Below are 17,500 nucleotides of genomic sequence, written 5' to 3'. Positions count from 1 at the left end.
TACCTTGATGATATGCAGATTTTACCTTTTACTAAAATGACCTTGCGGCGACAGATATGTCTTAAGGTATTATGAAGATATTTAACTCAAAAGATTGTTTACACGAGGTAGCAGGATATAATGGAATGTTTTAGCGAACAAAGAAAAACGTTCATCTTTTTAAAGTAATCATTCTTAATGGTATATGTTGCAAAATGTTTCGATGCTTTTTTTCGGTACAGTTTATCAATTGTATATATTGGACAGTGCAAACCCGACTGACAATATATAACCACATAGACAGAAAAGGCTTATCATCAGGAAAAGCGAAAATATTAAAGTAATTATTAGTAACTAGCGAATCTTCTGGACGTGTGCATAACTTTAAATGCCCCCAAATGAAGGAACGTTGTTGCTAAAGATGGTTCCCAAATTTTTCCCCGTTTGCACGCTCTCTAACTTCCAACATTCGTTTTCGTGCTTCAAAATAGTTTTAGAAACATTTTCGTTTCGGCGGAGGCCTTTATACTGAATAACACCCGAAGGCAAATTGCAAAAGCAACCGGAAGCAACATGATAAAAGATACCCGCGGTCTGTTCTATGTGAGGTCTCTTGCGGGGGGGGGGGGAAGCCTTCCTGTTCGTCCCACCCTTCGAGACACCCTTCGTGTTGCTCCAGTTTTTTGGTTGCCGAAACCATATTTTATTTGGAATCCGAAAGAGTTGGCATTCTCGGTTGATTTTGTTAGCCTGAAGTCATATACTGATCTCATAATGATATGACATTTGAGAAACTTTTGACAAATAGGTAAAGTAAAATTTTGCCTGGTGGTCTTCAGCTGTTAGAGTATCAGAAGTTAAGCTTTCTGTGGATTTTGTTCAGCAAGAGGGGATTTGTTTACTAATATGGTTCAGTTTAAACTGCCAAAATCCTCTAGAACCCCCATAAGAAAGGATGTAAATTAGTCCTCAAATGCACTGAAATGAATGATATTGTTGTGCATAATTTCGTTTTTCCGCAAGGCTGGGTTTTCCCACGTTAAATTTAGACACCCTTCAATGATGTGACAGCGCACTCGAGTGTGAAGAGAGACATCATAGTCCAGAGAAAGGGGAACTCAAGTCGATTTTCGGGAGAATGCCGGGTTTCATCTGTCAGAAACTTCCCTTGGAATTTTTCAGCAAGTTTTGTTTGGTATAAAATGTTTCTTTCTCTGTTAGTTTCGTGTAGATAACTAGCCTTTGTTATTTCATTTGCGAATGGTTAGACTTTCAAGTATTCTCGGATAAGGCGGACTATAAACCCTAGGCCCTGTTAATAAACACTAGGAGACGTTAAGAACCCACACAATGTTCGTGAAGAGCAGGGACCTGGTGTTGTGGTTGAGTGGGTGAGTAAGATCAAATACAGTGGCTGCCAATGGCGCATTTCAAGGCTGGCGTCTGCTGGATCTCAACCCAGGGAAAAAAACTGTAAAACGCTATTAGACTGTATGTGATATGGGCGGTATCGGAAAAGCCACCACCATTACCATACCATTATTGTTGTAAAACGCATTTAACTGAGCATATCCGTTCTAGAAAATGCGCTTTGTAAGTGACATATTAGAAGTCGTCCGAGAGAACTAAGGTTTGAGGTTTCATCGCAACGGCAACCTCTTTCCCAGATACGTATACTGGGCTTCGCTTCGGAGGAGAAAACCTTGGAAACGAGGTGGAGTGCAACTGGTTGAAATCTTCTAATGCAGTTGACACAAAAAGCTGTAAAAGCGCTCTGATATTGGAGAGCGCCTGTTGTGCTTACACATTTGCAAACCAGATCAGATATTTAGACTGAAAATTTCCAAATAATGGAAATAGACACGTCTGAGCCTACTGGGAGTCTATGTCTGAGACATAAAGGGCTGGTTTACTGGTTTGGCTGGCGCTTGACGAAGCGCGCATTGTATTATCATGTCGGCCAGTCGTGGCGCTTAAAGGCCGTTTATTCTCAAAAACGGAGTAACTGTAAAGATGGCAAGAGCAAAGGAATGAAGCATTTATCGACTCGAAAAAGTTGCAATTGCGCGTACACTTTCGCCGTTTAAATGACTGGCTTTCAAATCCTATAGTAATAAAAACGAAAGGAAAAGGACCTTTATTTATTTAAGTGTCTAGTCGTTCTAGCGCTGGAGCTCAACGCAAATCAAATGTTGGTTTTTGAACTGTAGTACCCGGACAAACTGAAAAACCTCTCGATGCAGAGTAAAGAACAAACGAACTCAACTTTAATAATGCATATGACGCAGAGTCTGGGAATCAAACCCCGGTCACACCGACGGGAGCAAATCAAATTTGGGTTTCTAGTTGAAGAGAGGGGAAAACCGGAGTACCTGGAGAAAAACCTCGTAGAGCAGAGTACAGAAGAGACTTATGATGATGAAGCCGTGAATGTAGCTCGGAAGAAACTGGCTCCGGTGGGAGGCGAGCTATTGCTATCACCACCGCGCCAGCACAGCTACCTATGCCATTTTAAAGAAGTTTTTCTCTAGGTTTAGCTAGGTCGAGGACAACCAAAGACTTTATTGAATATAGGAACAAGGAGTTTTAAGTACGGCCGGGTTTGGCCCACCTTAGCATTTGAACTGCCAAGGAATTGTTTCCAATAAGCAAAGCTGACCTCAAAGAGTGCCGTAAGTTATATGACTGTGCACCGCACTGAAAAATCGATCCCGTGTAACTAATTTATCGCTGGTTGCTCGGAGATACTCGGGAAAAATCCGAGTGTTGCTTCAAGTTGAAGGAGTCGAACCCACGACCTTGGAACCGTCAGATCCAAAATTGTCGAGACGAAGCAGCTTCTTTGTAAAATACGCCACCCCTGGGGTGCAGGGACGGCGCAGTGGTGAGAGCTCTCGCCTACTATCAAATTAAGTGGCCCGGGTTCCGTTCCCCGGTTTTTCTCCGGGTACTACGGTTTTCCCCTCTACGTACTCAAAAACCAACATTTGACTTGATTTGCGTTAATTGTTAATTTCATTTTACAGTGTCCCCAATTAGTGCTCCAGCGCTATAGCACAACTAGCCACTTAAATAAATTCATTTTCTTTCCTTTCTGTTAAGCCTCCCCTCCACCCACGCACACGCAAAACGCTTGGAGAACTTGATGTGTCTGCACACTTGAAATCACTTATAAACAATAACTTGCAATTGTGCGAAAAATCACATTACCCAACTATTATACCAAACAGGCTGGTCTTCCATCCTTAGCAGGCATCACTTTGAACTCCTCGGACCGTCAAGTTATGGCAATTTTTTTTAAAACCTTAGTAATTTGCGAAAGTTGCGTAAAAACAAAGTCGTCACCGTGCAGATATATCATTCGCCTCCACGTCTGTTAAGGGAGACTTGGCTCTTTACCTATATCTAGATCTTCAGTTTCCTTTGAGCCCGAGCCTAATATCGTCGCAACGATCAGTGACTGCGCAACATTATGCCGAATTCTTCGAGAGGAATCTCAAGTTCAGAGATTGTTGATCTAAGCGGGCGATTACAGGCTCTTCAATGCAATAAAAAACTTTTCCCTTTTCCTTTTACAAAAAGTAGCCCTTGATGTAAGACTGACCTTAGAGATTTTTGGCCGACATAATGAACAGCGTCACTCGAAATGTCAGTTCTCCATGCTGAATGCACAAAAATTCAGTTTTGAGGCTGTTCTTCAGTGGTGGCAGTTCAGTCGGTCTTTCATCAACCGAACGCGCGAGAAATTCCAACGCTTCATGAGGCCAACTGACTCCGAGAATTGTTTGTAAAATAACTCGGTCCACATTGTAAAGTAATCGACAGGGCACACTGCTTTTCCGCCGGTTTAGATCATCAAGTTGTTGAAGACTGCATCCATTTGCGGGATCTATACTGATCCCTTTGCTGCCAGTTCGAGGGACACGACTACATCTGGCGTAAAAACGGAACACCAGAAAGGCTTTCAGTCCCGAAGAGCCCGTTTTACAAAGAATGAATGATCCCAGCACTTATAACAACAAAAGTTGCCATTTAAGAGGCATTTTCGTTTCAGTGTGCAGAAGGGCTCAGAAGGAGCAATAGCATCAAAAACAGGCAAGAGAGTTTTCGGGGCTACTTCGATGACGGTGCACGCTGGCATGTTAGAAGAGGAAAAATGAATTTTAAATCCTCTGGCCTTTGCATGGCACTTTTCATAATTAATGTTCATACTCAAGGATCTCATCTGCCGTTTACTTAGGCTCTTAAGTTTGAAATCCCCGCTCTGCCCGAAGTTTCCAGTCATGTCGATCTCTCCCAGATCCTCATCCACTCAAAGTAATGATTTCTGAAACATCAGCTGAGGGTGAAGAGCTGATCTGAATTCTACACCAAAATCGGGAATACAACGCTAAGCGTGCCGGGTTCAGTTCCAAAGCGCTTCTGTCACCTCTTGGCGGACGTGTTCAACACCCCCACACTGAATTAAGTCAAATATCAAGCAATCATTTAGAAGTCATTATTATAAGAAACTCGACAATGAATGGTCAATATTGATATACCACACAAAGTGTTTGGTGGAAATTCTTTTGACGACTAAAAGGGAACGTGAATGCGTTAACTATGAACTATGCTTCGGTGACGTTAATGTGATCAAAAAGCGAACAAAATCAATGTATACACGCAAAAAGAGGGTCAGCTTTTGCGACCTTGTTGAGCGAATTCCCGAGACTTTTCGCCAAGGAGCGGATACTGAGAACAACTCTGATGCCATCGGTGACCATCATTGGAAACAGGTATTTATTTTTTTTATTTTCTAACTGGATCTCACTGTAATAACCGGGTTACTTCTGAGCATATATGTCCGGTGGGAACATGAAGGATTTCTCGACTTTCTTTTTCTATGTCAGCGTTCAGCCGCGCCGGACTGGTCAAGGGCCAACTTTATTTGTTGACACCGAAAGAAAGCAAACGAACTCTCCATAGTCTTACCAATCCTTTCGCTACTGACTATGGCATGTCCATTTTAAGACACATTTTCTTAATGTACTGTATCGCACTCATGGGTATTGACGCACTATCTTGTAAAAAACGGACCTTACTAAAGAATAAGTCCGCTAAGGCTGACCATGTCCGCTTTTGACAGTCGACAAAATGGCTGCCTTAGTCAGCGCTCAAGAACTGTTGATACTGAGCTTAAGAGTTTAAGAAACAAACTTTACTTTAAGATGCTCGAGTCAGTAGAAAGTCGAGAGCACTGGTGTGATTTTCATGGAACTCAGCATACCTGAAAACTATTTTATTTAGAGTCGTTGACCAATCAGTCGCATCTTCACTTCATTTCAAACGCTTTAATATTTGGTGAATCTTTCTTGGTTATAATTTTACGACATATGAGTATCAGCCTCTTTGAAAATAAATACATATATCGGTCTTCTTCTATATTTCTAGCAGAGTGCTTCGGAAACCACGGAAACGCTCCGACGATGTACCGGGTATTATATGCTTCAGAATAATCCAGCGTGAAATCAGCGGTTAAAAGTTTCCCTTCTCTTGAATAAACCAGTAAATAAATTACTCTTTGTGTAAAAAAAATGTGCGTAGGACGTAAGAAACCTTGTAATTTCCGCAGAATGTACGGAAGAAATTATTTCCTATTTCTTGTTAGTCATGCTCCATTGGGACATTTAAATTTCCAAAAAAATAGTTAATTAATAACCCTTATTAAATGGTTGCTATTTTTGCCAACAGATGGTTCTGGGAGATTTTTACGGTATATTGAAAAATTGGAGAACACCACGTCACTTTTTTAAAAATGACGACAGAAGGTGATATAACGCTAAAAGAATGCAGCGTTCGACTGTACATGTTGAGCATTCAATCAGAGGAAGAGCAACTTTAGACGAACCTTTTTGCTGATCTGCCAAAAAATGTCGAAAACGCATTTCGATCATACATTGTGTAAACTTAAAGATATAAAGAAGGATTTATTGCCGGCCTCAAGTCAAGTGACTGTCAAAAAGTTATCGTTTTATTTGCAAACTCGGCTTTCTCTCGGGGTTCTCACGGTGTTTTGTTTAAATTGTTTCCCCACATTGTGATTGGCGTGGTTGCTAAGGCGCTGCACCGAGGCATATCTTTTAATTCTTCAAACTCGACTTGAACACAACCACTATATATCTGGATGAGTGAGGTTGCTTTCTTAAAATGGAAGCTGCTGAAAGCAAAGCAGTGAACGTCTACTTTTAATTCTATGAAGAACTAACGTAGGGGGAGTAATACTCGAAGCTCATATCGATGTCGAGCGCAGTTGTTAAAGTGGTAGGTACTGTAGCAAGTTTAGACATGGGCTTGTAATTTACAAGGAAACGCGCGATCGAAAGATTCGTCTGGATAGGCATGTCTGCTAAATTAATTTACAAGCAAGTCGGCTCTTGAAGTATAGTCCTCTTTGTGTTGGCTATAGTTTGTTTTTTAGATCGAAGCCTTGCAATGGATTTTGAGATCAACGTGCAATATTGTTGTTCTTCGAGATTCATTCGTGTTGTGTTTGTCCATGGCGCTCGAGGATCATATTGTATGTACATTTTCTCTTACACAAGAGCTTTGAATTTTTATGGTGTTTGAAAGCTTTCGATAGTAGAAAACATAAGCTATTTTTGGTTTTTATCGATCAAGGCAGTTCCTGTCTTGTTTTAATTCTCAAATATTCCATCAGTTGTTCTGGATATGACACCTCGATACCGGAATAGCGCAGTTGAACTTCCTCTCCTTGGTTTCAAAACATGACATTTTGATGTTTTCACAAACACCAAAGCGTTCGCTTCTTATTCCTTTTATTTTTTAGTCGGGAATGTTTCGGTCCTTAGTTTGCGGTAGCCTAAGGCAACTGAGAATAATCGAGACATACGCGCAAACTTTGGCATATTTTTGGTGGGGCTCAGGTGAACACTCAGGTGTACTTGGGTGTAAATGTCAGCTATAAGCTGGCTTTGCAGGTATATGAAACGCCCCCGATTACGAATTTCCGGGTCTTTTTATATTCTGTTGTTTGAAAAGAGCCTTTACTATTTTTGCCAGTTTATCCAGTTTTGAAGGCATTTGCTTTGTAAATAATTGGAATGGCACAACTGTATTGCTCTCGTTTCAGCCATTTCAAGAGGCTGGTATTGAAAGCGCTCAACACTTCAGTTAACGTGAAATCTGATCGACATTGAAACGAAACTTTTTTCGTTTTGTATTACTGACAGTAATACAATTTATGTGGTGAATTGTTTTGCTAATAATATCATTGTATAGTTTAGAATCAGCCAATACAACAGTCTTGAATAATATCCAGTCTTTGTGTGTTTGTACTAAAGAAGTGTAGATGTAGACACAGATTTTCGGGTAGCTTCTTGATTCATAATTTCTCACAGCAAAATTAGGTATGATTCCATAAGGATGCTGTAATTAAATTAGAGACTTCATTGTAATTATCAACTTTAATTTTTTTCGAATTGATCAATCAAGCATTGAAAGCTTGTGGAAGAAATGAAGAAATTGGCCAAAAAGATCAAGAATTTGCCGATGAAATTGTCAAATTAGTTATATGATGGACTTAGTATATTTAAGAGATATTCCAAATTCAATTGTCTTGGCTCAAACCCACTAGCTTAATATTGCATTCTTGACATATTTTTGATTGGTGTATATGTATTGATGCTAAAATCCTGAAAGTAAATTTTAAGCCATAATGACTTAACAATCATAAAAGCTCTTATTGGCAGAGGCTGGTTAAGGTGTAAAAATAATTATCCATAACTGGGAGGTTTCAGTTATTGACTCTGAGATCTGAGCTCCCTCTCGACTTCCGCGTGATTCTTGTCATCATAGCAAAGCTGAATTCAGTAACTTGCAAGATTCAGTGTTTCATTTGAAGCCGATCACCCTTGGTATACCGCCGTCTGTTTGTCAGAAATTTTCCTCTCACTGCCTCCTACTCTGTCTTGACTTTCACTCAAACCCTTGTAAAAGGCAAGAGTGACCGCCACTTACATGTACATTGATTAGCCCAGGCATCTACATGTACTTCAAAAGTTATTGAAATTCCTGTATCTATTCCTCACTTTCACCTATTGATGCAAGTTTAAAGAAAAATGCAAAAGTTACCCTATCAAAATTATTAGGATTACTGAAAGCCATTTTGTCTCACTTTAGCTGTTCCAGTTAGAGTGAATAGTACTCTTCTAATTTGATCTCTGAGTTTAATAGTTATCAGCGTGGTAGAATGTGTGAAAAGCTCTAACTTGTGTGCAGTGTAAACTAAATAATATTTATATTATATCATTCATTCATATTGTTTTAATTTAGTTAATTACTCATTTAACTGTAAAGTTAACCACCACAAGCGTAGGGATCATCGTTTTTTAGTGGTCATCTTTTTAGCGTTGAGTAGTTTAGCGGTCATTGCTCATAGCAGTCATTGTTTCTCTTGGACGGTCTTTGGTCAAGCTGTCAGCAGTCAGTCTCATAAGTGCAGGCTCACATGGATTGTTGTGGGTTTCATCAGCCAGGTTTTCATGAGTTTTTTTTTTTTTTCAGGCATTTGGAGTGGTTTTCATGCAAAGTTTTTGAGCTTTTCGCCCTACCCTACCCTGCCCTCTATTTTTCCTTCCACTGAGTCCATCATTGTGACGGGTGCCTGGAATGGCGCTCATGGCTGGGTTTCGGAACTTTGCCAGCCGTGGGGGCGGTTTTTTAATCTAGGGGCTGGCTGGCACCCGCCTCCCATTTTAGCAAGGCAGCTTGTTAACACTTAAAAAGCTTAAGAATCTATATAGCTGAGGTATCATTCATTTGTAAAATGTTTTTGGTGTTGGACCATTGAAGTTGTTTGTCCAGTGAAGGGCAAACAACAGAAGTACAGTAGTACAGTCAAGTACAGAACAAATTAGCTGTTAAATTAGTACTCACGACAAAGAGAAAGAAACATTGGGGATCCCGACAAGGCCATTTAAAGTGTCTGTTGCTAAATTGGTCTAATAAATTATGTTACATACAGTAGCTCATCTTTTCAGCATCTCCCAACAGCAAATTCGAAATCATTCACAAAAATTTCTGCAATTAACCCTTTGACTCCCAGGGGTTCCCCATTGACGAGTAAAATCATCTGGCATTAGGCAGAGTAAAATTTAAAGTCTGGCTGTCAAAGGGTTAATTGATGTATGAGCCACCAGACCAGGGGGACAGTTTGTTTATTTAGGACCTTTAGACGTCCATTACCAAGTAACTACATGTAACTTATTATGCACGTGGGTTGAATTCATGGAGGGAAATAGGTTTTGACTGGTTAACCCATTGACTCCTCCTGAAGGCTCCCTAGTCCTGACGCCCCCAGGTGATGCGTAAAATTGTTTGTCATTAGACAGGGTAAAATTACATTTGTATTGTTAAGTCTCACTCCCAGGGATCAATGGGTTAAACCATTACCTGCATTCTCTGTTGCTCGGAGAGGTGGTGTTAACATTGATTTTTAGCATTTATTATTCTACTACATGTATTACGCCTTTTTACCATATTTGGTCAAGAGAACGCGCGAAATATGAGATGGTAATACAATGTTACGTAGTGTCCTGGTTTGACCGGTTTAGAACAGAGCAAATACAGACAGAATGGCAGTTATTCAATGAAAGAAATTGTTTTCAACGCAATACAAAGCCTGGAAATTTAGCTTGTCATTGCTTGTCTCTCGTCATTTCGTTTATCAAATAAAGGACATTTGGCTGGCTTTCTGTGCTGTTTACACCATTCGCAAGCGCCCTGAAGGACAGATGATGCATTCTTTTAGAAACACTCTTACCAGATAAAATTGAATCAAAATAACACCTTTTTGTAGTGGAATAATAAATCTCTTGTTAAATGGTTTAACATATAATACTCACAGACATTTTGCTTATTGCTCATATTTCTCCTCGCCCCTGTGGGGCTCGGAAAAATACTACGCAACTCGCAAAATATCCGCACATAATTATTATATGTTAAACCATGGAATAAGATGTATGTACCAACTTTGGTAGTTGTGAACCCAAACAAAAATTTCCTTTCTTGAAGCTGGTCAAGATATTAAGCAGACAGGTGACAAAACACTAAAAACTCGTGACAGGAGACTTGCTACATGTACACAGTGACACGTGACTCAATGCAACACAAAACGTTGGCAGTGAAATTCATGACAAACACTAAGTAATAGCAAAAACCCATAAGGGTTGAAACGTGTAATGCGCGTTCACAGCTTCCGAATATTCAGTGCGAACTGATTGGTTGAATGGTTCAGTTCAAAGTACCCTATTTGAAAACCCCTTGCTCTTGTTGTTCCAAATATGGTACTTAGCAAATTGAATATTCAGAAGATTGTTTCCCAGCACACAAGGGGCCGTTACACGTTTCAACCCTTATGGGTTTCTGGTACTAGTGTTTGCCATAATTTTTACACCAATTCTATATAAACAAAATAGTCCACTTTTGATGTATTAAAATTCAGTTCTTAAACAAAAGGCATCATCTTGAGGCTATGGGGAATAAATGTAAGGATTTGTATGAGTTTCTTCTCCAGGGACTCGAGATGATGCCTTTTGTTTCAGACTGAAGTGGGCTATTAAGAGGGAGCTTTAGCAACGACAAATGTGACGGCAACGAGAACGTCACAAATTTGCATATTTAGTAGGCAAAAACAATAGCTTTGCACTCTCTGCACATGCGTTTTTCACTTTTGTACATTTTGTTTCCGTCGTCAGCAAAACAACAACGTCAAATAGCCAAAGTTGAGGTTTTATGGAGGACCTCAGCAATTGAGGATAAATTATCATTTTCTCCCCAAAATTAAGCGCCGCTCATAACGGTTTCATTCCTCAATCCTGAGGGACTGCTACACCTTGTCATATTAAAAAGTTGGAATAGTCTAGAAGTGATTGCAATAACGCGAAATTATGTTTTTAGATGACGTTCTGGTTGCCATTCTCGTCGTTGTTGCTAAAGCTCCCTAATGAAGGTTGCTGAAAGCATGTGTCAAGAAAAAGAGATAGTAAATGTAGGTCTAGAGGTAGTGACCATGCATGTGTAGGGACTGCAATCTTCTCTTTTTCCTCTATGCCTGGGAATCCTCTGTATTTAGTAATAAATAATTACTCTTTTTTTTCTCAGGGATCATTGGTTTGGTTTTATGGAAGTGTGGGGTATTTGCTACCTGGAAAGATAGTGTCATTTGCTGGGAAGGATGTCAGAGTACAGCATGAGCTCACTGGAGATGTAAGGATAAGGATTTGTTCCTCTAAAGTAAAAGATTGTATAAGAAACTCAGTCAACATTATTGTGCCATTATGGAAATGAAGTTGGTTGTGTCTTCTTTCAAAGTTGGAGGTCCATTTATGTTTGGTGTGAAGGATCCATTTCCTCTGCATCTCAATTCATGTGTTCTATAAAATTGATTTAATTCCTTTTATATGTGTGTTCTTGAAACCAGCTGACAATTTTCAACACACGTTCAGGAACAATGGAAGAGAGACGGGAACTTGTGTACATGATTGTATATTTTGAGCATTGTGCACAACAGTCTTATTGCAACTTCATTTGGATTCTGCACCAAATAGATTTCAAAATAAGCATCTTAAAGGCCCACCTTCAACCAACAGGAATTGCATGCCGCATAACAAGTTTCCTCCCTAAGCTGAAATTCATCCAATTAGATTGCTACGATAAGCAATGCAAATTGCCATGATAACAAAAACAAAAGATCGAAAAGCCTGTCAGCTGAAGGTGGGCCTTTAAATACAGGTGCATACAAACCTATAGATCACCTTTGTTCTCCTTCGTGTTATTTTTTTCATCTAGTTACAATGTAATTGTAACTCCACCCGCTCTTGGATAAGATAATAACTATACTGGTCACTATTTCTTGGTTGGTTTTTTGAACATTCTTGTTGTAATTGGAATTGTTTTTATGAGCAAACCAATAACAGGAATGAAATACTAGAGGTAAATACATGTACAACTTAGAAACCCAAACCCCAAGTTGTGGAAGACTGTAATACATGGATTTACCCAAAAGTACACTAAACATGCTGAATATATTTTTGAGAGCATGGAAACAATCAGTCATTTTAAAAGATCTTTGATAGATGCCTAAATGTTCAGTTCATTTCACACCATTGTTTTAAGCATTGTTTTGTCTCTGTGATGTTGTGAATACAGTGCCGCTCGGAGATAAGCGAACAACGCAGACGCAAAATAAACGCACGCAATACGCGTATACGCGTTTTTTTTGACGCGTCTAAAATTGCGTATCGTATACGCGTTTGTGCCTTTGTTATTCATAAGCGTAAGTTTGCTTTTCCTGTTATTGTTTACGAAGACAAAAGAATAAATTGCGTGACTGCCGACAAGTCGAAATTTGCATTTGCATGTATGTCGCTTTGATTACGAATCAATTTCGATCCGTTAATGCCGCCGATGAAAACATCCACAGGGCATTATTTCGAAGTTTAATATCCTTTAAATGCAACAAAGGTCTCGAAAGACGAGCGAAATTAAATCAGCAAATTATGCCCCGAAAAACTGAAGCCATGATTTTTGTCAGTGTTTGCCGTGACGCGTTACAGTCATTTCACGATAACCTTTTACCGACGCGTGCGAAAAAGTCCAATTTTTCCATGTAGAAAAATCAAATAAATCCGAACGGCATGTCATAGAAAGTTTTTTAAAAATATTTTCTTTGAACTGAGAGCATGTCACCGTTTGAATCAGCGAATTATGCCCCGAATCACATCACGATGGCCTAGCTCCCGCCGGCGCGTCCCCAAATTTAACCGAATACTTTTCCTTACAGAAATACCAAATAAATGTGATCAGCGCATCCAATGAGCCTTCGAAGAAAAATTTTGCGTCTGAAGTGAAAGCACTGTACCCGTTGAAATCAGAAAATCATTCCCAGCAGAGCTGAAGATGTGGATATTACATGAATTAAAATCGTGTTGTCACGTGTCGGCAACCGTGTGTTACTTCACTGTCGCGCTGAAAATCCACGCCAAAAACTCATTCTTTGCTGTTGCATTTACAACAAAACAACTCAAGCTGCAACATTCTCAGCCTTACGATGAATTTCTGTACAAAACTGCTAATGATGACCCCTTTGCTAAAGAGTTGTGTTTTTAGTTTACGACTAAACGGATGCACGGGTACGAAGTTTGTTTTGATACTGTATTATCGCTCTCAACGCTTTCATGTAAATTTTGATGTTAAAAAGGTTCTTGTGTGTCGTCTGTCGATAGGTTTATATTTCTCCAAAAGTAAGCTTGATCATTTTTTTTTTGGGCTTTAAAACACAAATATCTAGCCAGAAGGACTTTGCACTGGTGAGATTTTTTGCTCTTTTAGTGACGCACCGACCACATTCACCACATCGGAAACGATTGAGAAAAAACAAAGACAAGGCGACAAAATAAAGACAAAAGGAGAGCTCATAAATACTAATGAGCCTTTTTGCGTATGTGTTGACGCGCATCCGCGTTTTTTTTTGACGCGTTTACGCGTTTTGCGTATGCGCGTTTTTTGCGTATATTTTGGTTCGCTTATCTCCGAGCTGCACTGTAAATATAGTATGTATTTAGGTAAATTAGACACGCTTGTTAAAAGGCGCCTGAATGGCATCTTTAGTTATTGATATGATTGTCTGTTCTCGTTCAGCTTCATGTTGTACGAAATAATGGCATCATTCCCAGGCAAGAGGTTGGAGTTCATGGAATGGATGACATGACAAAGATGGAGTAAGTTGACTGTTAATTATTGTTCAATTTAGTGGAAAGTGTATTGTGCGCCCAGTTTGCCGCTGAAGTAATCGCGTATCTTGTATTGATCACAAGCACTTTTACATGTGCATTCTTGTAATAAAAATAGCATTGCCTCTTGCTGTGTGGCCAACATCATCAGTAATCTGAATTTGATACTTTTGAAATTTTGCACCAGGAAGTGGGATTTAGGGAAGGGTATTTATTTAGTGGTGTGGGGCTTAAATCCCCTAAACAACTCCTAGGGCCACTCAAAAACTATTTCCCCTCTAACCCCTCCCCACCTGAGAGCGAGACGATTTTACTTTATGTGTAGGTAGGAATGGATTACCTGACTACTAAAGGCCTTTATTGGACCTTAAAAAAAATATTGCATTCACTCGTGAGATATTGTTCTTGCCACTCAAACATATCAAAATTCATATCTTCTTGCCACTGTGTAATATGTTTATTTTTATATAATTTTATATAATTATATTTGTAATAATTAGCTTTTACGTAATTTTTTAGTAGTTGATTTTCTTTGTTCATAAATTAATACATAGTAGTCTCTCATGTTTGTATTATTATGTGTTTTTATTATGATTGTATAGAGCATTTTTATTACTATTGTTATTTTTTTTGTCACGTAACTATACAGCGCTTTTGATCATTTTAATAGTAAAAGGTGCTATAGTAAGTTAATAAATTATTATTATTATTATTATTATTATTATTAGTATTGTTCCAGTCTTTCATTAATACTGTCAATAATTTTATGGCATGTTGCTTATGTCTTAATCTTTAATAATTATTAGTGACTTGCATGTGGGATCAATCTTGTACAACATTCGCAAAAGATACAGACAAGACCAGATATATGTAAGTGGCATTTTTTTCCTGCAGAAACCTTGCCAGCTATTTGAGTTTGCTGTTGACTTGGCTTATAAGAATGGCTATTGTACTGTCAAAGGTTTTTATCAAGGCATCCTAAGAACGTCTGTTTTTTCATTTTACACGAGATTGTGACTACGTAAGGTCACTTCCATGCCCCTGACTATTCCTCTGGGATTTGAATTCCTATCTCAATTCACTTGCGAGCATGAGAAGAATTAAAGCACGGGAGGCAACCGTGTGAGTGAAAAGCAAGTCAGAGTAGTATGGGTACCTGACTGTGTACAGTGGAGAGCGAGTTTCAATCCAGTGTCGTAAAACCAAAAGCAAAGTAATTACCGGTAGTTTGGCCAATCAAAAAGGACGGAGACAATCCAGTTAACCAATCAAAACTTAAAGTAATTACATGAAGCCGACACAAAGTGCGGGAAAATGTACATGCGCAAGCCACAATTGGTTTTGGTTTCACTTCTGATTGGTTGAAAAAGTGTCGAGAACTTTGAACCAATCACTGAGTGAAGTACAGCTGTAATACAAAACCAACGCAATTCGCTAATTACTTTTGACACTCAATTGAAAACTGCTCTATGCTGGTGGCGTAATGAGTTTAGTGTTGGTAAATTATTAAATTTTTATTTATGGATTTTGTGTGTTTAGACCTACATTGGTAGTGTTTTGGTTGCTGTGAATCCCTACATGCAATATGGCATTTACGGACCTGATGCAGTGAGGAGGTATTCTGCAGTATCCACTACCAGCCAACCACCGTAAGTGTATCCTAGTGTGATCCATAGACATGTACCAGTACACATAACTTGTTTAAATTGAAGATTTTTTTTTATTGGGTACACTTTTTTCTCCAGCTGTTCAATATTTTTTACAGGCATATTTATGCTATTGGCAATGCTGCGTACCAGTCCTTGTTACGAACAGAACACAAACAAGCAATTGTCATAAGCGGCGAGAGTGGTGCTGGGAAAACAGAATCAACTCGGCTGCTTGTTGAATTCTTGGCTGCCGACAATCAAGGGGATGGAAGCCTTGTGACAAAGCAGGTAGAGATACATTGTACACCTACATTGTTTGTGTGCAGTCTTCTTGATGAAGATGATTGAGGTTGTTGTGGTTATTTTGTATCAGTCCACATGTGATATTAAGTGGTGCCTGGTATAAAGCTGCTTCATGGAAGAAGTGCAGGAAAGAACAGAAAGACAGTTGTCTATTCGTATTCATTGTAATTTCACAGAAATATGAAGGAAGATTAAAAAAAAAATGAAGAATTTAAGGAAAGATTTGATCTGCAACAGCAAGATCGAAATGCATGAAAATCTCCAGTTAGGTACATATTGTAGACTTTTAATGGTAAGAGCAATTACTGGATAATCAATGTTCCACTAAACATGCATTACGAATAATTGTACATTCTTTTTCTTCCAAAGGTTGTTGAGGCGACCCCTTTGCTGGAATCATTTGGAAATGCCAAAACTGTCAAGAATGATAACTCTAGCAGGTTTGGAAAATACTTGGAAATTTACTATGACAGGTGAGTACATTGAGTTAAATTTTAGTAAATTTAGTGATGCATGGAACATGATTTGAACTTTCCACCCATCCCAATCATTTACCTTAGCATAGAGTGTCTGTTGTGATTTGAATGTTCATTTCTTTTAAAGACATCATTCTTTCCGGGTTTATTCTGCTTTGCATTCAATTATTTTATAGCTTCCTAGCAAGTTACATTACATTACATTACCCAACAACAGCTACTTTATTATTACCTTTTCAACAAAGTGGAAAATTTTGTTCTTGTTGTGGTGACAATTTCCTTATAATGTTGACTTTATTGATTTAATAGTGACCTGTCTCAATTTGTTCCTAGCTTTGGTAAAATAACTGGAGGGAGAATCTCAGAGTATCTTCTTGAAAGATCGCGGATTGTTGGACAGGTAATTGGTGCTTACAAGGGTTATGTATACCATGTTCAAAGCATCAGATTTGTGGGTGTTCATTTCATTCAATCCCGCCAGGTCACCTGGCTAGGTCATCTTGGAATTCTGTAGTTTTCCAGTGGGGAAGAAAATGATCAAAGTGCATTGTAGGGGAATAGAAACTTGAAACAATATAGTAGTAATAGTATAACAATATTTATTGCTGTTAGTGATATTTGCCAATAGCCTACTATGTGGCTGTGTAAGGTTTACAACCCTGTGTTATGGGGATTTCCCAGCCATGGCATTGCTGGAATCCTCCTTATACTCCAGATGTTACCTTCAATTTTATAAAAGCAGTTGGTGAAAAAATTTTTAAGCAACTTTTGCTAGTGAAGGGGTTGTGTGGTAAAAGAAGTGCAGAACTGATACACGTACATGTAAGTGATCGTATCTTTCATTAGTACATGTATGAAGACTTATCATAGTTATAATTCTTAAAAGTGGAGCTTTTCCAGAAATCAATTACTGCAATAAACACAAGTTGAGATTCTTGATCAGTTAATTTTTAAAGTATTTGAAATTTCAATCATTGGTTGATTTTTCAATGCCATCATTCACAGTAGAGGAACATGTCAAAAGGGTGAAATCTGGCCTTGTAATTTGAAGAATGAATCCATTTTCAAAGTTGGTTTCTTTTTCTAACAGTGGCCTAGTTGTCATCGCACATTATTTATGATTGGCAGTATAAAAAGAAAAAAACTTACAAGTCTGTATGTTTAAGAATGACACATTTAGAGAATTGGTTTGGCAATGACACAGGAATTTAGAGAGGAAAAATAGTGATGATACATTATAGTTACCATTTTGCCCTTATTTACTTTTCTAATCTTTTATTAAAAACAGGCACCTGGTGAAAGA

General features: G+C 38.7%; 1 protein-coding gene across 2 annotated transcripts in view; it reads left to right on the top strand.

Annotated features, from left to right (window-relative positions):
• Positions 1-4,513: 4,513 nt before the first annotated feature.
• The window catches only part of LOC137971288 (unconventional myosin-XV-like), a 91,224-nt gene continuing 78,237 nt past the window's right edge, over positions 4,514-17,500 (top strand). Inside the window, exons 1-9 of one of the 2 annotated variants that reach the window (XM_068818092.1) lie at positions 4,514-4,754; positions 11,140-11,244; positions 13,678-13,757; positions 14,576-14,639; positions 15,309-15,418; positions 15,535-15,706; positions 16,091-16,194; positions 16,531-16,597; positions 17,486-17,500. The exon at positions 17,486-17,500 is cut by the window's right edge and continues 99 nt beyond it. In XM_068818092.1, the coding sequence (XP_068674193.1) occupies positions 4,632-4,754; positions 11,140-11,244; positions 13,678-13,757; positions 14,576-14,639; positions 15,309-15,418; positions 15,535-15,706; positions 16,091-16,194; positions 16,531-16,597; positions 17,486-17,500 (840 nt within the window). In that variant the 5' untranslated portion in view covers positions 4,514-4,631. Of the gene's footprint in view, positions 4,755-6,082; positions 6,280-11,139; positions 11,245-13,677; positions 13,758-14,575; positions 14,640-15,308; positions 15,419-15,534; positions 15,707-16,090; positions 16,195-16,530; positions 16,598-17,485 lie in introns of those variants that run through there. The other variant, XM_068818093.1, reaches the window with a different exon arrangement.

The sequence above is a fragment of the Montipora foliosa genome, chromosome 9 (genome assembly GCF_036669935.1).
Source record: "Montipora foliosa isolate CH-2021 chromosome 9, ASM3666993v2, whole genome shotgun sequence".
In the NCBI taxonomy this organism is placed as follows: Eukaryota; Metazoa; Cnidaria; class Anthozoa; order Scleractinia; family Acroporidae; genus Montipora; species Montipora foliosa.
The sequence above is the reverse complement of the archived record's forward strand: the minus strand, read 5'-3'. Positions and strand labels throughout refer to the sequence as shown.